Source organism: Pungitius pungitius, chromosome 15, assembly GCF_949316345.1.
Source record: "Pungitius pungitius chromosome 15, fPunPun2.1, whole genome shotgun sequence".
Classification (NCBI taxonomy): Eukaryota; Metazoa; Chordata; class Actinopteri; order Perciformes; family Gasterosteidae; genus Pungitius; species Pungitius pungitius.
In genome coordinates this window covers 32,124-55,719 of record NC_084914.1, presented here as the reverse complement: position 1 = coordinate 55,719, position 23,596 = coordinate 32,124, and the positions used below count along the sequence as shown (strand labels likewise).

Below are 23,596 nucleotides of genomic sequence, written 5' to 3'. Positions count from 1 at the left end.
TGTGGTGCTCGGATGGCGCCGTGGTGCTCGGATGGCGCCGTGATGCTCGGATGGCGTCGTGGTGCTCGGATGGCGTCGTGGTGCTCGGATGGCGTTGTGGTGCTTGGATGGCGTTGTGATGCTCGGATGGCGTTGTGGTGCTCGGATGGCGCCGTGGTGCTCGGATGGCGCCGTGGTGCTCGGATGGCGCCGTGATGCTCGGATGGCGTCGTGGTGCTCGGATGGCGTCGTGGTGCTCGGATGGCGTTGTGATGCTCGGATGGCGTTGTGATGCTCGGATGGCGTTGTGGTGCTCGGATGGCGTTGTGGTGCTCGGATGGCGTTGTGGTGCTCGGATGGCGTTGTGATGCTCGGATGGCGTTGTGGTGCTCGGATGGCGTTGTGATGCTCGGATGGCGTTGTGGTGCTCGGATGGCGTTGTGATGCTCGGATGGCGTTGTGATGCTCGGATGGCGTTGTGATGCTCGGATGGCGTTGTGGTGCTCGGATGGCGTTGTGATGCTCGGATGGCGTTGTGATGCTCGGATGGCGTTGTGGTGCTCGGATGGCGTTGTGATGCTCGGATGGCGTTGTGGTGCTCGGATGGCGTTGTGATGCTCGGATGGCGTTGTGGTGCTCGGATGGCGTTGTGATGCTCAGATGGCGTTGTGATGCTCGGATGGCGTTGTGATGCTCGGATGGCGTTGTGGTGCTCGGATGGCGTTGTGGTGCTCGGATGGCGTTGTGGTGCTCGGATGGCGTTGTGATGCTCGGATGGCGTTGTGGTGCTCGGTCTGCGCTTCCCGCTGAAGGCGCAACTTGTAAAAACTAAACGTCTCTGTGATTTCACATCGGGGGGGAAAATAAGTGCTTAGTACCCGAATATAAGAATAACCCTAGAAACCCTTTTACTGACAAGGAAAACAGCTTGTTTTGATTGCAGTTGCAATCAAAGGACGTTGCAATAAGATGCATTAAAACATCAGTATAACATAATAAATTCTAATCATATATTCCATTCAATACCTCCCATCTGAGGATGTAATGGTTCTTCAGACTCTGCAGGCAGCGTTTGGGGGGAAAACCTGAGTCATTCATTTTGAACCGAGACGTCTGGGAGGAGAGACGGGACCAGATTGATGACTGAGGGGGGGGGGGGTTGTGTCATTGGGACGCCGTGTTCTGCAGACAGTCGGGGAGGAGTACAGAACATCTGGCAGGCGCCCCCACAGGCCGAGCCGCCTGATCCAATAATCCACCCAGGTACCTTTCTCCAAACAACAAAACATCCAACGACATTTCCTCGTTTGAGGAAACGGAGCCGCTGGCTCCTCCTGCGATGTGTGATCTCCTGCAGGATTACAGCCCCTCGCCTCCTCATCATCACGCAGTAATCTCACCGTCACGGCAAAACGACCCCAAACTGCACAGGCAGTTGACCCAGAAAACACAACGTAGGCTCTTTGTTCCTGATCTTGAGAGAAGCTTCACATTTAGTTATATTTCAGTCTTATTTATTCTTCATATATTTACTGTAACTGTTTCTATATTTATCTTCTTGACTTTGCCTGCAATTATATTACATAATTATATTATTAATTATAAATGAGGAAAGAAATGTTCTATGAGGGCAGCTAAGCGCCTGTCAGGCGGCGTGTGGGGTTTTCTGTGGACGAGCATCGGACCCCGATTATGGATTATTGAAGCGTGTCTTATTTCCTGCTTCCTGCTTCCTGGTCCTCCGTCTGCGTTTCCCCCCTCATTCCGACGCTCTCGTTTGCTCAAGTGCCCTTTGAGCAAATTACTCCTCACTTCCGTAAAAAATACCATCCGAGCCGAGCCACCTCGTCATCATTATCTAATGAACGAAGATTTCTACCTCAGGCTGCTGAGAGCACACGTCTGCCTCGGCCTTTCTTTGGTTGCCCTCGACAACCCTTGCGTGGATAATCTTCTCCGGCTGTTATCACGTGTCCAGCCGTCGAACAATAACCTGGCTGTGTGTGTGTGTGTGTGTGTGGGGGGGTGTTCTGTGCATACTTAGCTCACACCAAGGCGTCTCCCTGAGCTACAACTGGTGTGAGAAAGAGCAAACCCGTCCCTGGATCAACAGGTATCGAATCATCTCACCTCCGTTGGCTGCGCCGTTGCACTGCGGTAACAGCGTAGCCTTCGCTGTGGCCTCGGCTTTGGCCCCGTTGGCGCCCTCGGGCTCCTGCAGGCTGTCCTCCTCCACGATGTGTAGCTTGTCCTCGTCATCCGAGTCCGAACTGGCCTCCGGACCATTGTTGAAGTCTGTCACTGCGGAGAGGAGAGAGGAGAGAGGAGAGAGGAGAGAGGAGACGTTTCAAAAGAGCCCATTGCCATGGTTTAATGTGGACAGTGTCGGAGGAGCCGGGCCCCTGCAGCCGAAAACACGGGTTTGAATGTTCTTCTTAATGGGAAATCAGGAGGGAAAATGGTCAAAATGAACTCAGCAATGTGTGTGTGTGTGTGTGTGTGTGTGTGTGTGAGTGAGGTTGTGCGCTGAGCAGCAGGTATTTAATTGCTTTCTTTGCTGTCAGCATGTGTGCGAGTGGTGTCTGAGTGTGAATGTATGTGTGTGTCATCTCCGCGGGGGGGGGGTGTACCTCTTGGCGGAGGTGCTGAGGACGCCTAATGAGGGGGAAAGCTCGGGCTTGTTTGTTCACAGGTGACAGGTGCGTGCACGCACACACACACACACACACACAGGTCCCTAACCACAAAACAAGCTCTGCGGTTCTGCCGTCTGCATGAAATGTGGAACTATTTCAGGTAGCGCCGTTAACCGCGCACACACACACACACACACACACCCATGAGCGCACTCTTTCTAACACAAACGCTCCTTGCCTCCCTTCAGGGTTTGAGGCGTTGCAGACGATGCTGTTGCTGCTGCAGATGGACGAGTGTGTGTGCGAGGAGGCGGGAAGGGATCAATCACATCTGAATTCATCAGAGAGGCAGAGAGAGAGAGACTCTTCCCCCCCCACCCCCCCCAGTGTGAGCAGCGGGGTCACCGAGGGACTCCTTCTGGGACCCGTCGGGTTCTGCGTGGAACTACAAGCACAGACTTCACTTCACTTGTATGAACTGTGGTTGAATAATAATTCCTTCCAGACTTCAAACGTGATTCGTCAACGTTTGAGTCGTCTCTTCTTTTACAGATTGGGCTGCAAAGAGAAAAAAAAGTCTCTGCAGCTTAAATTCAGCCGCTACAAAAAGACGAGTCTCTTTAGGCAGATAATACTGTCATTAAAAACATGATGAAAGCGCTGCTTGAAAAGTACATTAAGCAGAAACGAACACACTCACTCCGACCTTTCACCGATCAGCTGAGCACACGTGACCACTGAAAACCACGTGCCTCCTCTGCTCTGCTGGAAGCAGTTACCATGACAACAGACAGGGGGCACCGTGGAGCAGAGTGGGGGAAGATGGTGGAAAGAGAGAGAGAGAGGGGGAGAGAGGGGGAGACAGGGAGGTCTAGACGGCAGCATTCCTCCCTTCGTTAGCGCTGACTCCTCGCTGTCACTCGTGCACATTTCCTGTGTGGTTGCGTGATCGCCCCCTTTGGGACGTCTCACGCGTTGATGCCACTGCAGGAGAGGCCGTGTGTTCAGAGGGGGAGAAATCGACCACGGCTAACCGAGTTAACCCCCCCATTCCCCACCCCCCTCAATTAAAACTAGGGACACGTTACAGACAGAAAGAGCGAGAGCAAGGAGTCAGCGGATGGAATTTATAATATCCTGTCCCCCCCGTCTGGCTTTATTTGATGTGACCTTCATTTAATCAGATGCTCAGACAGATTTGGGGGTTTTTAAGAGACCTCAGCGCGACCCCCCCACCGGAAAACAACACGGTCCTCTGAGACAGAAGATTGCATCCCCTCCTCTTGCTTTTCTTTCCAATGATTGGAAAAGGACAATAATAATTATGGCCTACAAAGTGTGAAAAACACAACAGAATACAGCAGCTGCGGTTTAGCAGAGTCGACCCAAAGAAGGCCATGTGACGGGGGGAAGGGGGAGGGGGGGTCACGTGTGTCTGCCGCACCACAACACCACCCTGGCCGGACCTCACGGCCCGGCCTCTGGGTCACAGGTCGGCTGCGCGGTGAGGCCGGTCCGTTGCTCCAGTGCTGCTAACAGGAGGCTGAAGCTACGCTAGCAGGCGGCTTCTCAAGCACCTTGACGCTAACGCCGTGCTAATCCCAGGTAAGAACACAGGGTGACATCATACGTTGGGGGCGGGCTATCAACTCAGCACCGAGCCAATGAATGAGGTGCGATGCCTTGATGGAAAGCCAAAGAAAGGCGGGCGAGCACGCCGTCACAGCCAGTGTGTGTGTGTGTGTGTGTGTGTGTGTGTACTGACACGGTGCAGCTGTGCAGCACGGGACATCTGCCAAGCCCCTAACAGACAATTCCCCCGCTGTGTGTGTAGGGAGGGGGGGGTCACAAGAGTGAACCTCACTAAAGCGGTCTGTCTGCTACTAGATGTGAGCAGACTTTAGCGTGGCGAGCAGCTGGGGGGAGGGCCCGCCCCCTTAAAGGGACAGGCACGCCGTCCCTCCTCCATGTTGTTACAGCTGTCCCAAGTTGTGGGAGGAAGTCTGTCCACCTAAAAGGTAACATGAGCACCTTTTTACAGCGTTGGGCTGTGTTAACTTCACAGAGAACGTCATTTCATATGAACTATTTTTGGGGGCGGGGGATTTTTCTTATTTTTTATAACTTTTTAAAATTACTCTTTGCTGTCCATCACTTCATGATGTCTTCAACATTTGTTTGAAAATCACAGTGACTTTGGACACTAAAATTAAAACCAGTCCTCTCGAGACCTAATGAGGTTACAGGTTTGAATAGATTAATCAAATATTTTCTGATCATTTTTTATTGATTGACCAAAAAAAACCTTTTGTGGTTTTTGACTTGACCTACATTTTTAAATGAGATAATTTATCATCAATCATCAGACGAGTCGATGCTGAAAATAGTTCAAAGGTTTCTAGAAGAGAACCTTTCCCCTGAATCCCCCTGTTTCCTGTTGACTTCCTTCCTTTCCTTCCTTCCTTTTCTAAAGAGAGTAAACCCAGTTTGAGGTGATCTTTACATGTTTCACTCTCATGTCACGTGTCATAAAGCCTCTCTTCAATGCTGTGGCTTTGTTATTGTTTGTATTTATTAATAATAACAACATTAAAGTTGGCCACAGCTCCCAGTGAAATAAAAAGCACACGTGAGGATGAAAACAGGCCTGGAAGTTGTTAACTGTGAAGAGTCTCGTTCCTCAAGTCGACATCATGAGGTCAGACGGGGGGGGGGCAGCACATCTTACTCTGGCACGCCGCATTGTGTTTCCATCCCCTTCTCTCGCCTTCACACAGCCAGCAACCTCTGGACGAGCGCGCACCAACGTGCACACACACACGTGCACAGGAAAGCCCCTCGTTTTGCAGCCAGCTCCTCCTCCATCTGCCACGTGTGTGTGTGTGTGTGTGTGTCCTCATGCAGCTTGCATGTGTGCTGCAGTGAGAGTGTGTGATTATTAACCGTGTCGTGGATCTTTATGACTCACGGACGCCTGACGTGATTTCCCGGGGTTGCGTGTTTGTTTGTTGCGTGTCCCCACACAGTAATCAGGACCCTCCAGCTGCTTCCTGCCGGGGCCCAGGTGCTCAATCAGACCCCCCCCCCTCGGACCTCCCTCTCTCTCTCTCTCTCTCTGAGTGGAAGGAGTGCGGAGTGAACGGAGCGTGGCGTGAGGTGAATTGTTTGATTGTGATTTCTAGCTGCAATTTCGTTTAATTTCGGATCTTTTAGTGTAAATGTGTGGTTGTGTGTGTGTGTGATTTTGGTTTCTGTCTGTCTTAATTTGTGCGTGTTTGTGGCCGATCGGCGTGCAGCACGCACAGATGGACCTCACGGGGCTAACGCGGAAGCACGGCTTGAAGCTCGCGCCGTGCTTCGCGTGTTCCGTGGAGGACTGTGGCTTGGCCGTGGGGGGTTGGTGGGTCACGGGAGCGTGAAGTCCGCTGCACGGATGAACCACGCGGTGGTCATTTTCGTGGAGAGCGTGGAGAAGGCGCGCAAGGTGGTGGCGAGCGGCGTGGTGGTGCGCGGCACCCTCGTGCCCGTGCTGCCTCTCGCCGAGCCGGCGGTCAGAGTCACGGTGTCAAACGTTCCGCCGTTCGTACCGGACGATGCGCTGCTCGCCGAGTTGGTGAAGCACGGGACGGTGGTGTCCCAAATGAGGAAGGTGTCCTCAGGGTGTAGGTCTCCTCTGCTGAGACATGTGGTGTCGCACAGGAGACAGCTCCACATGGTCCTCACCAGGACCCAGGCTCTCAACCTGGTGATCAAGGTGAGGATCGACGGGTTTGAATATGTCATGTTCGCCACATCGGACGATGGGAGGTGTTTCCGGTGTGGTGGAGAGGGACACCTGGCGAGGTCTTGCCCAGTGAAGACTCCCTCCTCTCAGAACCAGAACCGGGAGGGTGCCGGGGGTGCTAGGGAGGAAGGGGGGGCTGGTGAGGCCCAGCAGGTCGGTGAGGAGTCAGGTGAAGGGGTGAGTGGGACTCAGAAGGTCGGTGGGGAGTCAGGTGAAGGGGTGAGTGGGACTCAGAAGGTCGGTGGGGAGTCAGGTGAAGGGGTGAGTGGGACTCGGAAGGTCGGTGCGGAGTCAGGTGAAGGGGTGAGTGGGGCCCAACCGGTCAGTCAGGTGGGGGAGGGGATGGGCGAAGCCCAGATGATCGATCACGGGAGGGAGGGGGTGAATGTAGGTGTGAATGGGGAGGTGAATGCAGCCCAGTGGGCGAGTCTCGTGTGTGACCGTATGAAAGAGGGGACGAGTGGGGTGAGTCGGGAGAACCATGGTGAAGGAGTTCGGGGGTCGCCCGTTCGTGAGAGGGGGGTCTCCGACAGCGAGGAGGAGATGGAAGAGGGGGGGGTGGGCTTTAAGGTCCCCCACCTGAAGAGAAAGACGAGGGCCAGTAGAGGAGGCTCTCAGGCAAAGAGGGGAGGGGCGTCGAGCAGAGGGGAGGCGGGGGGTGGGGAGTCCGACTCCTCTTCGGAGTGGGGCTCCTCCATCAGTGTCTCCTCAGGTGGGACGGTCTCCAGGAGGTACGGGGTGGGGCAGGTGAAGGAGTTCCTGCATCTCACCAAGAACGAGAGGGGAGTGAAGCTGGAGGAGTACTTCTCCGATCTGGATAAGTTTGCTCGCTCCGCCCGACACGGCAGTACGAAGAAGGGCGCAGGAGACTTCACCCAACAGAAGGTCTTCAGGTTGAGGAAGCTCCTCCTCAAGCTCAACAGAGAAGGGGGGAGCACAACCGGGACAGAGTGAGGCGTCAGTCCGGCTGAGGAGGATCGTGTGCGGGGCGACCCGCGGACAAATAGATGCTGGAGGAGTGCGGCGGAGTCCAGATCGTCCAAACGGATTACTAGATAAATTTTATATTATATACCTGTCTAATTTGTATACATATTGTTATTAGTTAATGTAAAAATAAAGTTTTTTTCCAAATCAAATCTCTCTCTCTCTCTCTCTCTCTCTGAGTGGAAGGAGTGCGGAGTGAACGGAGCGTGGCGTGAGGTGAATTGTTTGATTGTGATTTCTAGCTGCAATTTCGTTTAATTTCGGATCTTTTAGTGTAAATGTGTGGTTGTGTGTGTGTGTGTGATTTTGGTTTCTGTCTGTCTTAATTTGTGCGTGTTTGTGGCCGATCGGCGTGCAGCACGCACAGATGAACCTCACGGGGCTAACGCGGAAGCACGGCTTGAAGCTCGCGCCGTGCTTCGCGTGTTCCGTGGAGGACTGTGGCTTGGCCGTGGGGGGTTGGTCGGTCACGGTAGCGTGAAGTCCGCTGCACGGATGAACCACGCGGTGGTCATCTTCGTGGAGAGCGTGGAGAAGGCGCGCAAGGTGGTGGCGAGCGGCGTGGTGGTGCGCGGCACCCTCGTTCCCGTGCTGCCTCTCGCCGAGCCGGCGGTCAGAGTCACGGTGTCAAACGTTCCGCCGTTCGTACCGGACGATGCGCTGCTCGCCGAGTTGGTGAAGCACGGGACGGTGGTGTCCCAAATGAGGAAGGTGTCCTCAGGGTGTAGGTCTCCTCTGCTGAGACGTGTGGTGTGTGTCTCTCTCTCTCTCTCTCTCTCTCTCTCTCTCTCTCTCTCTCTCTCTCTCTCTCTCTCTCTCTCTCTCTCTCTCTCTCTCTCTCTCTCTCTCTCTCTCTCTCTCTCTCTCTCTCTCTCTCTCTCTCTCTCTCTCTCTCTCTCTCTCTCTCTCTCTCTCTCTCTCTCTCTCTCTCTCTCTCTCTCTCTCTCTCTCTCTCTCCCTCCCTCCCAGAGCAGGTTGGCCCTTCGGCAGAGAATAGCAGGAACTGCAGTGGATGTGGAGAAACTTCAACTTCAAGGCGCTTCGCTCTGAAGCTCGACACGTCACGGCTGATCCTTTCTGAAACAGGTTCTCTGCTGACTGTTACCCTGCAGATCTGATAACGACTGATTTTAATTACCTAGACTGGTGGCCCGACGACCTCTTTTGAAAGTTGGTGTTACCTCGCCTGTGTAACCAGCTGGAGCTCATCGTGAGTCATAAAAACACTGGCGGGTGAGAAGGATTAAAGCTGATCTCGGATTTTACACATATAAATATCCTGCCGCCTCTCATTGATCGAGTTGAAGCGGTAACTCTGATTAAGATGCTCTGGTTACATTCGGGTGTTTTCTCAAACCTTGAGAGAGAATCTTTTACACGGCACTTCTTTGTTTGGATCGTTTCCTCACACATCATCAACGCTTTGATCCAAACGCCTGCAGCCTGCAGACGAACTGACCTCGACGTTCAGACGGTGCATCGCCGTGAGCCAATTAAAAATGTGACGGATAATACAAAAAGGATCAGCCTTTGGTTTTGTGAAACACAGGGAGAGTCAAAACATCCTTTTGTCCCTGTTGATTCTGGCGCTCCCAGTGGACGCCAGCGGTAGTGTCTCCACACGCCACGCTCCCTTTAGAACACGTCTGGTTTTAAAGCAGCAGGGTCAGAGCGGTTCCTGTGAAACCAGACCACCTCTGAACCGGTTTCACCACGCACCAGCATGGACAACCGCTATGTGGAAATACACCATCTTCTTGTTTTCTTTAAGAAGGTTATGCAGAGGCAACAATATTATGTTTAAGAAGGAGTTTCGTAAGCAGACAAGTTACTGACGAAATGTTTTGAAATAAGCACAATAAGAACAACACAAACTTCATTTTTAACTCCTTTTGTGTTTAATGCAGCAGCATGTGGTCAATAGTTGAGCCTTGAGTTGAAGACTAAATGCAAACCAAAGGGGTTTCATTTTTAAATCTCACCATTAAAACCCAAAGGATATCAAACCTACTAAAAGTAGAAGCTAATACAATTAGCTTCAAACTGAGAATATATCTAGTCATTAAAAAGGTTTGAATAAAAATGACCATAAGTTGTTGTGGCTGCCAGTTCCGGAGCATTTCCCTGCAAGCGACCTGCACTCTGACCTCTGACCCCACGGCTTTGTTTGCTGGAGAGAAAAGACAGTCTGCTCTGGTGGGTCGAGTTCCACAATTATAAAGCAGAGATTTAAAGTGATCTGCAGACTAGATGCATCTTTGACGTTTTACTGCCACACTGGCTGGAAAACACACAAACACACACAAATAGTCCACTGCGTGTGCATCTGTGTGTGAGAAGGATCCTGCTGATCCCACCCAAAGTCTCTCTGACAACAACTGGGTCACACGGAGCTGGTAGGAATACACACACACACACACGCACACACCCACACACACACACACACACACGCACACACACAACACAGCTTTGACCCACATTTCAACATGTCAGAGGCAAAAAGTGCAATAAAACTTTTCACCTCTGGTTCTCCCTCAAAAAAACGCTGAGCGCATCGATGTGCCGCCACAAACAGGATGTGACATATAGGGAAGTGGGGGGTTAAAGTAGTGAGTGGTCACTTCCTGTTTACCCCATCACATCAAATCTTTTATTGACCCTAACATATATATATATATATATATATATATATATATATATATACCTACTTTTTGACTTTTTAATTTTTTTTCCATATTCTCAAAAAAAATTAAATATTTTTCAAAATAACATTTTTGTTTCCATGACATTGTTTGAGACAACATCATTTTAGTTTTTTTCCAATGACATCTAATATTTGGACTTTTGCAAGGATGACGTTGACCAGAATAACCAGAATAACTGTGAGCAGCTCGGTTCATTTTCCCCTCTCAGGAAAGACATTCAATCACAACCTGCACTGTCATGCGCACACACACACACACACACACACACACACACACACACACACACACACACACACACACACACACACACACACACACACACTATTTCACCCACTCTGACAGGGCGTTTCCCACAGCGTCTGCAGAGGAGATTGTGCACTGTGGCTTTAATTTAATTCCATATTACAATACGCGCATTAATCTTCCGCATCACACACACACACACACACACTAATCTTCTACACCTGGATAAAAGGGGTTTACACAGTAATCTATCATGGACGATTCATGGTGTACAAAATCAAAATTTACTTTGAGAAAATGTGACTCCGCAATTCTCAGACAGGCTGAAAAATTGACGTGTTTTTAAAGATTTGTCAACAAAACAATATTTAGTCTAAAAGCCCAAACATGCATTTTCCGGCACCTTTGGTTGATCTAACTTTCTAAATATCCGCTCAGATGGTCGGACCCGTGCTTCAGGAGGCCCCTCCCACCGCCGATCCTCCACCTCAGGACCTCCTCAGAACTCCGTTGGGGGCTGAGAGCGTCGCTGATGGGTGAGGGGCCCGCAGGCCCTGACAAACAGCCGGGGGGGGAGACACAAGAGGCCCGTTTTTAAGTGGAATACCTCTTTAGTGGCCCTCTGAGTCCGAGGGCTCAGATGGAGGGAAGGTTTGAGGGCAGAAGTGTGCACGAGCAGTGTTTAAACGGCGCTGGACTGACCCGGTTCTCCAGATGTCCCTGAAGCCCAGCGGTTCTATATTCCCCACGAAGACTGTCGCTCGTACAACACAACGTCCACGCGCCGTTTAAGAGTCAGAGACGAGAGAGAAGGACGAGAGAGACACAAAGGAAAGAAAAATATCTGATAGCTTTCGGTTTCCATGCCAGGGGCCGCGCAAGAAGCCCAACGGAGCGGCTGATTCAATTTACCTAAGAAGCCCAGCTGTTACTCAGGGAGACAGACACAGGCTGTGTGTGTGTGTGTGTGTCCAGAGAACCTGCCACACTTGCACTTTCCTTTCTTTTAGTAATTCCATTTTTATGTACTGTAGGTCTCCACTTTGGCAGAGAGCAGATTCAAAACATTAAATCTTGTTGGATTGCTAAACGACTGTGTGTGTGTGCGTCTGCGTGTGTGCGTGTCCGTGTGCGTTGCGTTTTCACAGTGCTCGGGCTCCATAAATCAGCTGCATGTGACTCTCTATGTGATTTCATTATGGGCACAAATAGAAATTAGAAAGCTGCACTGGGCTCTTTCCTCCTTCGCCTCAGGTAGCCAAACACGGTTTGTGGCTCACTGTGACTCCCTCTGTCAGCAGTGTCCTGTCCCATCACCTGACATGCTCATTAGGGCTGTCAACTAACATTCTATATTTAAATACAACAGATATTCGAATGTGAAAAAAAGAAAAATCCATGCATTAAATCACATTGCTCAACATGCTAATGGTGGTTAGCTCGCCGCGGGCCTGGTTCTGAGCTGCAAACACTCAGAACCTTTCACCTGCACATGAGCCAACGATGCTTTCTGTTCACATTCCTCTCCACCGCTCTCAGCTTTGCTTCACCGGAAAAGTCCCGGCGAACCGAGGGGGGGGCAGGGGGGGGGCGTATCTCCAGAAAACACATGCACACGCACGGCCACTAAAGCAGAAAGATTCAAGGACACACACACACACACACGTGGATCTACATGAAAAGGAGAGCTTTAGAGACTCTCCTCCTGGCCGTTGCCCTTCCTTCGGTTTACTGCAAACACGTCTTAGGAGCAGAAGCTAATTACGCTCCAAAGGAGACGAGGTCTGGATCCAGGAGAAGGTCCACCTTAAAAAAAAGGACATGTGGGAATGGGGGTTTTTGTACGGTCGTCGACCTTTATCTTTTCTATTCAGTTTGATGAGCTTCCAAGACCTCCTTTTCAAGTTTAAGAGTTTAGTTCGCTGTGATGGGGCCCGAAGCCCCCCTCCCCCTCCTGAGCAGCCATGTTCCAGAGTAACACGGAGAGGAGTGCAGCCAACCGGAGACACGCTGCAGCAATCAGCGCTAAAGAGGTCGGAGAGGTCGCCGCGCGGCCACTGGTGCCCGTTGACCGGGAACGAGCCGCGGCCGAGCCCCCGAGAGGGGGGGGGGACTCTGAGCACATGGCCTTGCACCGCTTGGCACACTGGAGGGGAGGACAGGGGGGGGGGGGTGGCTACCTTGCCTTGGATTGTTCCACATTCACAAACAAGCTGAACTATTTTATTTTTTGGCGGTTTTGTTCGTCTCCTTTGGACCCGCTCGTGGGCCTGTCAGAAGGGGGGGGGGCGGGGGGGGAGTCCCGCAGTCGGCTCGTCATCTGGGCGGATTCCTGTGAAATGCGCCGACGCAACAACACAACAAAAGCGACGGGAGACGGGAGCAGAGGATGAAGACTCGGGGCTTCTGATTGTGCTCTGCAGCTCCTTTCGGGTCCCCCCGTGGTTGATTGACAGCTAACGAGCAGATCTGGGTCACCGCTGTGTTCTCAGATTCTCAGCATCAGCATCCGACCCGTTGTCCCGCCCATTCGCATCCTGCGCCGCAGGTGAGACGTGTCTCTCGCATCCAGTCTGCCGATGGATCCCACGGCTTCCCCCTTTCTCCGCCCCTTTGCTTCCATGTTAGGAATATAGTGAACAAAGCAAACTCCTTTTATTTAATGGAGCCGGTGATAAACTTCTCAAGTTCTTATGGAGTGAAAAAAGGTTTCTAGTTTTAACACTCGTCCAGGTGTGAATGTGAAGTTAAATCAATTAAATGGGAATAAATAAGACGAAGTTTGGACGACTGATTTCATATCCGTTAGGAGCTGCTCCCTCTTTCACCAGGCATCCATCCATCCATCCATCCATCCATCCATAACTACGGTGGACCTACTCTGAGCTCGCGTTTAGCTGCCCGTCCAAACGAAGCTTTGAGGATTCACGCAGGCTCATTAAGAGCATGAAACACATTTATATTAACACAACATGAGGATGCAGCCTGGTTTATTTTTTATTTGTCTCTTCTGCTCCTGGATGGTCGTGTTTTTAAAGTTTTTAAAGTCGACAGTTTAATCCGTCTCATGATTATCGTTAGAGAAGTTAAGGATGTTCCATTAAAACGGAGGAACATGTTTTGTTGAATAACGCAGTAATAATAATCACCATCAAGAAGCCTTGTCTGATCAGGACCAACAACCAAAATATAAAAGGGTGTTAATTAATATTATTCGACTTCTTCAGCAAGGTCTGTACGATAGTTTCTTGATCTCTTCTCAATGTTTGTGTTCTGCAGCAACACACCAAAGCAAATCCTCTGCATGTGAACCCCACTTAGCATCAAGAGTCTGTGTATCCCCTCAGCATCCTAATCAAACCACGGATGAAGAGCCTCCTCCTCCTCCTCCTCCTCCTCCTAACCCTAACCCTCCTCCTCCACATTTACTTCCATGTTTGCCACTGCCGTCTCCTCCGTGTCGGGACACGAGGCCTCTAAATGGAGGCCGAAGTCGGACGAAGGGGGAGAGCGACCCGGCTCGGAGTTGACGGACGGCGGGCTCAGCTGCAGCGAAATAAAGGCGGTTTTGGGGGGGTGTTTTTCTTTTAGTGAACAGGCCTCAGAAACAACCCTCCGCGTGACGAGTGAGGAAAGCAACGAGATGCTCACCTGCTCACAGGTGCGTGAGGGACAACACGAGGAAATGAAGCACTGGGAGCTTAAGTTTAAGGGTCACGTGTTTGTTGGTCCGATAAAAGGAACAAGTTCAAATAAGGAGCCGAGCGGTGGATTCACAAGGTGCGTCTAGCGGTGTCAGCTGGTATTTATGAGGCTTTAATGGGGGACGGTCACACCCGCTTGGTTCTGCTGCTTCTCTGCTGTGTTGACGCCAACGAGCAGGTGATCAAACTGTCTCCACTTCCCATGAACATATTGTTATACACACACACACACACACACACACTCGTATTGCATTTTGGATCCATCGATAAAGCTTCAGCGGTCTGGTTTTTCACTGCACAGAGAGATTCTGGAGATGATTCTCCATCATGGTGTAGAGCTACTTAACTCTGCTCCACAGTGTGTCGGAGCTCCGTGACGTCAGTGGGAAACACATGGCCTGAGAATGTGGTGCTTCCCCCCCCCGGTGGACACGTAGCTGAGATACTGAGAGATCCTAATATGGATCTGATAGCTCTCTCCCTCTCTTTCTGCTTTCGGGGGGACTGGTGACTAATGAGCCTCCTCACAAGCCTCCCTCCGGGCCGGGGGGAGATTAACTTAGTATCTGGGAGGCCTGCTGCCTGGGCGCCGGAGGGGGGGGGAAACCCGGCGGGGATGTAAAAGCTGCAGCTAATTCTCTTACATCAATAACCCCCGAAAGAGGGAAAAGTGCAGCTCGGGCCGAAGTTCTGCTTCGTGTTGCACACTCGACGAGGGCAGGAAATTAAAATAGTGCCCATCGACTTCTGTCAAGTCAACAGCTCACGCGGAGTGACGCGGCTAAAGGCAGCACTTTGAGGCTCAATCTTCAGGTCGGTGGCCGGAATCACAAAAAGGTGCTTTCTATAAACAATACATCTGGATACCTGGACTGAGATTAAAACTGTGGGTTGTGGGGTTGGATGGAAGTTCACCTGGCCTTGTGTTATGTGGTCATCAGATAATCTCACAATGAATCATTAAAGTTGGGCTCATTATCTCAGCCAAAGAGATGCATAGTGAAGCCACATAAACCAGTCTATGAAACCGTATGAACTATGACCTCTAAAAAATGAATTCTAATACACGTTCACATTGGTGTAACCAGTTAAACGGTATTGCTTTGATCTCGATTATTCCCTCAGATCTGATGTCAATCGTCACAAGGTTTTAAAAACCCACGGAGTGACTTAGGGCGAGGTCACGTGTCACCTGGGCTCCGCTTCCCTCCCCCCCCGTCAGCCCTCCGCCCATCCATCCGGTGCGGGGTGTAATCCATCAGGGCCGCGTGGCTTCCATTAGCGCCGCTCCGCAGGGACCGGCCGGCCTCTAAAGCGCAGCACTCAGGGAGCCTCGCTTTACCCGAACAGCTTCATCAGCTGTGCATCACATGACACACACACGCGCAACCTCTGGAGGGGCCAATTAGGAGCCATCACCTGTAATTCAATAACAACACTCCCTTTCTTGTTTTTTAAAGGGGGCGACTCCCCGATGCGCTGCGTCGACGCGCAAATCCAAATCCGCACAGACGGCTCGTTGGCGGCTCTGAGCGGATTCTTGATTTCAAGGAAAAGAGACGCAAATACAACGTAAACGTTGAGTCGGATCAACACGTCCGCCAACCGGAGAGATATTTAAATACCAACAACAACAATAACAACATATATATATACATACATATATATACATCTACGTATATATCTATGTGTCTAGATGTACAGCTAAACTCTAAGTAAACTTTGTGTCCAGAGCATCTTCTTAATTATATAAGAACTTAAGTGCAAAATGTCACTTTTGGTCAATTCAGATGACAAAAATTGCCCAATCGCAGTGAAGGGTTTAGTGGGTTAGGTGGGTTAGGTGGGTTAGGGTGGGTTAGGGTGGGTTAGTTGGGTTAGGGTGGGTTAGGGTGGGTTAGGTGGGTTAGTTGGGTTAGGGTGGGTTAGGTGGGTTAGGTGGGTTAGGGTGGGTTAGTTGGGTTAGGGTGGGTTAGGGTGGGTTAGGTGGGTTAGTTGGGTTAGGGTGGGTTAGGTGGGTTAGGTGGGTTAGGGTGGGTTAGGTGGGTTAGGTGGGTTAGGGTGGGTTAGGTGGGTTAGGGTGGGTTAGGTAACCCTGTGGATCAGCAGCGGCAGAGAGAAAGTGGGAGAGAGAGACTCTGGTATCAGACACACTACTCCCATAATGCTTTGCATTAATTCTCTCTCCCACTCCCACCTGTCCCGCTGCTGCTGTACCCATTGGGGGGGGGGTCTCTGGGGGGTCTTTAGTGGGTCCAGGCCTGCTGGGAGGTCGCCTCCCTGCTCCGTCTGTGTTTGTTTCATCCTGCAGAACTCGTCACATCTCACCAGGACTAATTGGTGTTACATTTAGTTAAAAACCCGCTGAGGGCCGTTAATTCAATCCACATATTCCCGGGGAAATATCATTGTGTTTGTGAGATTCAGCAAAGTTCTAGTTAAAAATAAATAAATAAATCAACTTGTTCAGAATCAGCAATCACAGAAACGTTGAAAATGGATTTAGAGTTAATGTTTAAAAGAACATAATCTCCAGTGTAGTAAAGGCTCACTGTTCATAGAAGATGAAACGTGTTCATAGAACATTGGATCCAAGGGCTGGAACTGTCAAAGTCTTTCCTCTTATCTGTCAGTCAATTAACAAAGTCGTTAAATCTTGATTCATAACGACACGCTGAGCTTCTTACTAAAATGAAGATCAATATTTCAAACGCTGAGGTCATAATCTTTTCACTTTTCTTCTTTTCATCCTCTTTGTCTCAGCTCCCCACACCTGTTCTCTGTTGGGTTCACTCCAGAGACCCGTTTTAACGGAAGCCAAATGAAAGGAGGAGGAGCGAGGAGAGGGCGGCGCCCCCCAGCAGTGGTTCTCACCGGTTCTCCTCTGAGCCCGAGGAGCAGAAAGAGGGGGGGGGGGGGGGGGGGAACAACAGAGAATGGAGAGGATATGCAAATTGTTCCACTGCCAAAGGAGATGGAGAGGAGTTTTCCACCAGCTCAGTGTGAAAAGACCCCCCCCCCCCCCCCCTCACCTCCCCCCCCCCCCCCCCCCAGATCCTCCCACACACTTTGAATGAGACTCTTTCTTTTGGACACACACACTGGCCGCCATGCACACATGACCCACACAAACAGGACAAAAAACGACTCATTTAAGATTCATGCAAATGCACAAACACGTTTACATGTAACACACACACACACACGGGATGGTCAGCAGCAGAACAAACAGGGTTAGCGCGGTGAGGAGAGTTGATGAAGGTTTTAGCTGTTAGCTTGCTGTGGGGGGGGGGGGGGGGCTGCAGGAGACGGGCTTGGCAGTTCCTCTGAGGTTTGACGCACCGGCGGCGCTGGAGGGAATTCTCGGTTCTGGTTCCACATTTGGCCTTTTTGTTTTGAGCGTGGGTGGCAGCGAGCGAGCTCCGTCGCCGCGACATCGATTTCAAACGGCCTTTGAGGTTCAGAGGAGAATTCGCCTTCTGCTTTAATTCACTGAGGAGAAATATCCTCTCACCGTTTAATTTTTGAGCGCTTTTTTGTGGCGTTTGCTTCTCAAATCATCTCTTCTAGGGTCACAGGCTGACATCACGTCATGTGACATCAACCATCGCGCTCCATGTGGCTCCTGGTGCTGCATTGACCTCTGACCCCTCCGCGGAGGCCAGGCTCTTGATGCTCTTGAGGATCCTGAAGCCCCCGTGCCCCCGAAGCCACGTGCGGTTGCGTTTGCATCGCTCTCGGTTTGGTATCGAGTCAGAGGGCGGCAGCGCTCCGCTTCCCCTAAACCTCGACTAAAAATAGCTCCCCGTACCGTGTGCTCATGAGCAGCGGGGGGGCGGGGGGGGCAAATCCCACCTGCATGATAACAAGCACGCACGCCACCAACTGATGCTTTCGCTCCTTGTTAGCGAGGCGATGGAGTCGTTTTTCTACCTCGAGCAACTCCCCCCCCCCCAGATTTTCGTATTAAACAACGCGCTTCAACTGTCCACATCTCATCCGGTCGAGGTTCCTCAGCAGGAACCAGCTGATTTACCCCCTGACGGGCGCCGTGTTGATGCATGTGAATCCAAACAAGCAGGCCTCTGTTGTTATGCAAAGCCTGGAGCAAAGTAGCAGTTTCTCACCTTGATGCTGACACACACACACACTCTCTCTCTCGCGCTTCTTCTCGCTAACACACACACACACACGCACCAACGCACACACACTGCTCAATTAGTCACAGCAGCGGCGTGGACGCACCTCCCCCTCTGGACCATAAAAGGCGATGGGAGGGGCTGATGCTGACTTGCTAAAGACATCCTGTAGTGCTTTGTCATTCCACAGGCCCATTTGTGAAGGGAAACACACACACACACACACAGCCCCAGGCTCTTGGGCAAAAGGGGAAAGTAGCGTGAATGACCAGTGGTCACGGATCAATTAGCAGCTACTGTTGACCACAAGCACAGCTAACACCATCACTTCCTTCTGACGGTGGCGTCTCCCAAATACACAACGCAAGGAACATGGGAACGTTCACCTCACGCAATAAGAAAAAGGTAACTTGAGGCAGTAGCATTTTAAAGGCTCGCTGTGGTTCATTGAGAAGTAGACCAGCTGATGTTAAGAGACAGATTTGCAAAAACTGATCCACAAAAGCTCTGCTTGTGTTTAACGGACGTCTTGCTCCTCGTTCTTTTTGGAAGGAATCGTCCATCAACAAACGCCACAGAAGAAACCTTGGTGACTCCTCGTGACTCGACGGTGAGGTTGACTTTCAGAAAGCGGGTTTGTTAATAAGAACGCAAAAGACCGCTATATCCTTAAAACGCGTGTCATGGCGCGACGCAAAGCGTCTACCCTGAGAGAGAGAGCAGGGTAAAGAGAGGACGCCGCTCGTCTGATGGCATCACACGCAGATCAAAGGGCCTTCTCGCCAAAAGGGACGCCGGCGCTCCTTTAACACAGCGATTCCCTGACCCGGTGGAGGTCACAGAAAACAGCCCCGAGATTGCACCACCAAGCGACGTAGCGAAGCCAGAGAGGAACCCCGCTAAGCTCTTCAGCAACGATGCTGAATTTAAATTTAAAAAAAGAAAGAAAAACAAGCTTTACAAATATCTTATGAGCGAAGTTTGACCTTGAGGATTGACGCACTTTGGCAGGCGACACTGACATAACATGACACCTGACCCCCTGCAGTCCTCCACAGGACGGGGGGGGGGGACGCCGGGCCCTGGCGGGTGTGGAGGTCTACCAGCAGTGTGGGAGCAGGCCCGCCGTGTTTATCCTGTAGCGGTCTGTTAACACCAGGCCGCATTCCTGTAGTCCCTAAATTGCAGTGTTAGATTACGGCCCGGCTGAGAGCACGCACACAAACACACAAACACGGGGCGCTTTGAAGCGGCAGGAGCGCCGCCGGACGGACGGAGCCGTGGCCAAGAGTGACAGCCAGGGACGACCCGCCATTGCAGAAGAACGGTAGCTAAAGTTCACCTGGGACCCAAAAAAAATGGAGCCACGCACCGTGGACGCCGCTTCAGCTCACGCCAACATAGCGGCTAACGTGCGGTAAGCGCATCGAGTCGGGATGAGCCTCATCATTCAGTGTGTTTACCGTCTGGGCTGGGGGTCCGATGACTAACACAGCACAGACCCCCAAATAAATGAGGCCCGGCATCAAACTACCGCGTGGCTAACGATGGGATCACAACGTGAGGAAATCACCCGAAAAGACATGGTTTTAGGTTTTAGAGAGTTAGGAGATGGATGTTAACACCAGGTAGTATTTCCTTTTGTGCACCGTGTTGATCTTAAATGACATGAACTAGATGTGGATAAATGTGTTTCCTCTAACCAGCGGGCAGATTATTTAATCCGCTTGGATAATGGTTTTAGTTCCTGAAAAGCAACGTGAAAATAAGAGCGTAAAAATGAAATGGAAAGCCATCTTTGAGAGTGTGGTTTGGACCAGTGGAAACCGTCCCCTGGTCTGAGGGCTCCCTTCACACATATCAAAGATACGTGTCACAGAAAGTGTGATTGACCACTTCCATCAATGCACAGCATTGATTGGCCATTCTGATCATCGATAAATTACTAAAGAAGAAAATATCAAAGGCATTCTCTGGTTCCAGGTGCTCCAATGTGAGGGTTTGTTCTACATAAATATATTATAATAAACGGATTGTCTTTTTATCTGGGAATTTAAAACATGCATGTTCACTGCTATCTGAAATGTTATAGACCAAATAATAAATAAACGTATTTAAAGAGGTCTGATTCAGGGTGAATAGGTGATCATTGTTAGGCAATGTGTCTCTATGATAACGACATCACTGAACAGAACGTGTGAACAGACTGTAAAGTGTCCTGTTGTGATTATTCGACAGAACCAGGGACCTGAAAAGAAGTGCAATCAGTAGCCTTTGTGGCGTGAAGGTTGCTGGTTTGCCACGTCACGATGACGACGCATTGGCACGGGCTAATAATAGAAGAAAAAAAAGGAGCGCAAATAAATAAGGAGCAGAGCAGGAGGCGCTGCGCGCTGAATCACGGCACCTTTTTTTCTCCTTTTTTTGCCATCTTGATTGCGCGCCCCGTCACGTGGACACCCGCCCGTTAAACGTTATAATCTGTCGGTGAGACGTTTAGTGAAAAGCAACACAACGAGAGGCTTGGGACCCCCGCCCCCTTCTCCTCCTCCTCCCCTCCCCCCCATCAGGTGAGCGAGCCTCACACCGCGGCGACGTGACGCGGGGAGCTCGGTTTAAAATACACCTTTTCTATAGGTGTTGCATCACCTTGCGTATACCTGGCTGTCTCCCCGTCCATGAGCTAAATAAATAAATAAAGCCACAGCCCCGCCTTCACTGCAGTAACGGTACCGACCCCCCCCCCCCCGTACCGTCCAGGCTATTGTATAACGAATTACCGCAACACAATAGGTGGAAACGGGAGGTTTTGACGGTGAGCTCCGAGCGCACTGGTACTGCACACGGTGTGTGTGTGTGTGTGGGGGGGGGGGGGCGAGGAGAATAAACCACCTTATGCACCGATGGTTTTACGTGCATAAACTCGCGCGGGGATGCACGAGACCAAACAAGGCGACCAATCCACACACACACGCGCGCGCGCGCACGCAAGGAAAAGCACCAAAAAAACATAAACGGGAAGGTAAAACATGCAGAAGTAGGTCAGAAAAATGCATGACGATGGGATAAATCCCGCGAGAATAACGGGGAGGGCAAGCGTCCATGCGAACTACAAAAAAAAATCATCTCTACCTGCACAAGTTGACATTTGGAGCGTTTTTTTGCGGCTCCTCACGAGACACGCAGCCTTTAGGGAAACGGCGAGCGGATCCGGTTCCGTCAACGGTCGAGAGCCGCAGGTGTTATTTCTCTTTTATTTCTAGGCCGTTTGTCAGCCCCGTTATCCGCGTTCAGGTAAACATGATGACGACGATGGTGGCGATGATGATGATGATGATGGCTCCTGAGCGGACGCACAGAGTCACCGTCGTGTCGTCACCAGGAGAGAGAGAGAGAGAGACGGAAAGAGAGAGAGAGAAACAAGGTGCTTTCCGGCCCCTCTGATCGCACACGCTGTGCCTCGTAACGGTGAATAAAAATATATAAATATATGGGTATACATTTTGATTGGCTGATACGATGCGAGATGGGGCGGGAGGGAGTACAGGTAAGAGCCGACCAATCAGAGTCTGCGGCTGCGAAGGGTTGTGTAAGTTTAAAACTGTTACAAGAGCCGACACCTGCATTGTGTCTGTGCGTCCCTTGACGTTACGTCGCAGCAGGTGGACTTAAAAATACCCTTTATCACGTGACAGGATGCTCCGACCCACAAACGGCCACCCCTGAGATGGTAGTCTTAGTGGCATTACACACATCGAGTCGATATTAGAGGATTATTACGACACCTCACCACGCATACAAATAAATACAGACTAAAAGTCCACGTTGTGTAATGAAGTGACTCGGAGCGAATGCTTGGGGACACATGAGTATATTCTTAAAGCCAAATGTGGAGGTACACATACACATTTTCAATATTGCCAAAAGTTCACCAACCCAAATGTACAAGTGCAAAGAACACGTTTCCAAACGAGCGACACGCAAAGACACACAACAACAACAACAACAAAAAGCACGCCGACCAATGGAGCTAAAGCGAGGAGGAAATGCACGAAGATGCTTCCACTAAACACTACACAACACAACGTCTCCTCTTACCTCCAGCAAGGAGACCAAATAAACACCACCGAGCAGCAGCGAACCGGGCACCGTGCAGGGAAAACAACACAAAAAACAACACGCTTCCACCATCCGGTCACCGACACGCACGCACGCGCACACACACACGCGCGCGCGGGGAAAGTCGAGTTATTTACAACGGGAGGAATGAACTGTCCCGTCCGGGGCCGGAGGGAGCGCGCAAGTTAGCATGCAACAACCTCGCCCTAAAACACACACACTTAATAATAACTACACGCTGCGGTTAACGGGCCACGTTGTTGTGCAAAAAAAGCCCCGCAACCTGCCGCCAAGTGCCGCTGCCATGGGCGTGGGGGGGGAGCGCGTGGAGGGGGAGAAGTGGCAGAAAAGTAGAGAAACAAAGCGGGGGGGGGGGGAGAGGAAAGTGAAGGAAAGTCCGCAGCGCGCGGAGCCAATGAGCGCGGCTCGCGTTGCTGTAACCGCCGGATAACGGTTCACTCCGCCGGGGCGGAGAGCGAGGAGCTGGCCAGGTATAACGGTACACCACCGCCCTCAGGACCCACACCCTCCCCTCTCCTCCTCCTCCTCCCCCCAAAAAACTCCAAACGTGGTTCAACACTCCCAGAAAGTGTCCAGAAGCAGTTCGCCGGGAGTTAAAAAGCGGCGCGGCGGCCGGGACTCACCGCTGCTCCGCTTGGGGTTCGCCTGTTTTCTGCGCTTACACCTGGGGCCATCCGCCATGATCCTCTCGCTGAGTCTGAAGCGCAGCCGCTTCGCTAGTCACCTCCTCCCTCCTCCTCCTCCTCCTCCTGTTCCCCCCCCCCCCTCACCCGCTCATCACCCCTCCCTTCTCCTGTCCGCTTTACGACATCACCTTCCCTCCCCTTGCAAAAAACCCCACCTGGTTTGCGACACACTGGCCGCGTTTACGGCGTCACCTTCTCAAACACCTCCGGCACATGGCCCCTCCTACTGGCCGCACATGGCTGGGAGATGTTTCCAAGCGGTGGTGCGCCAGCTGCGTCGGGGTCGTCCCGCGGGTCGTTCCGGCCCTGTCTCCTTAACACAGATAGAGGAGATATCACAGGGGAGGTACACCCTGTAAAGATACCGGGAAAGAAGGATTATGAGGGGAAATGAATGGGGAAACGATATTTTGTATAAATAGTTATGCTTACTGGAAGTCAAGTAGTCTTAGTTAAGATGGACCAACATTTAATTAATATTAGTTTATGTGAAACAGAATATTTACAATATTACTTATTACTACATATCGTATATGGTATAAATAGGTGGTAACTGGTTCAGTGCTTGAGTAAATGTATTTATTCACCAGTTG

The 23,596-nt window shown here is 51.2% G+C and overlaps 1 protein-coding gene across 2 annotated transcripts in view; it reads right to left on the bottom strand.

Annotated features, from left to right (window-relative positions):
- Nucleotides 1-23,059, bottom strand: part of zeb1b (zinc finger E-box binding homeobox 1b) — a 33,263-nt gene extending 10,204 nt beyond the window's left edge. Inside the window, exons 1-2 of one of the 2 annotated variants that reach the window (XM_037458561.2) lie at nt 22,941-23,059; nt 2,110-2,280 (exon numbers count right to left, since the gene is read on the bottom strand). In XM_037458561.2, coding sequence (XP_037314458.2) covers nt 2,110-2,280; nt 22,941-22,998 — 229 coding nt within the window. In that variant the 5' untranslated portion in view covers nt 22,999-23,059. Of the gene's footprint in view, nt 1-2,109; nt 2,281-21,309; nt 21,748-22,940 lie in introns of those variants that run through there. The other variant, XM_037458562.2, reaches the window with a different exon arrangement.
- Between the last annotated feature and the right edge of the window lie 537 nt (nt 23,060-23,596).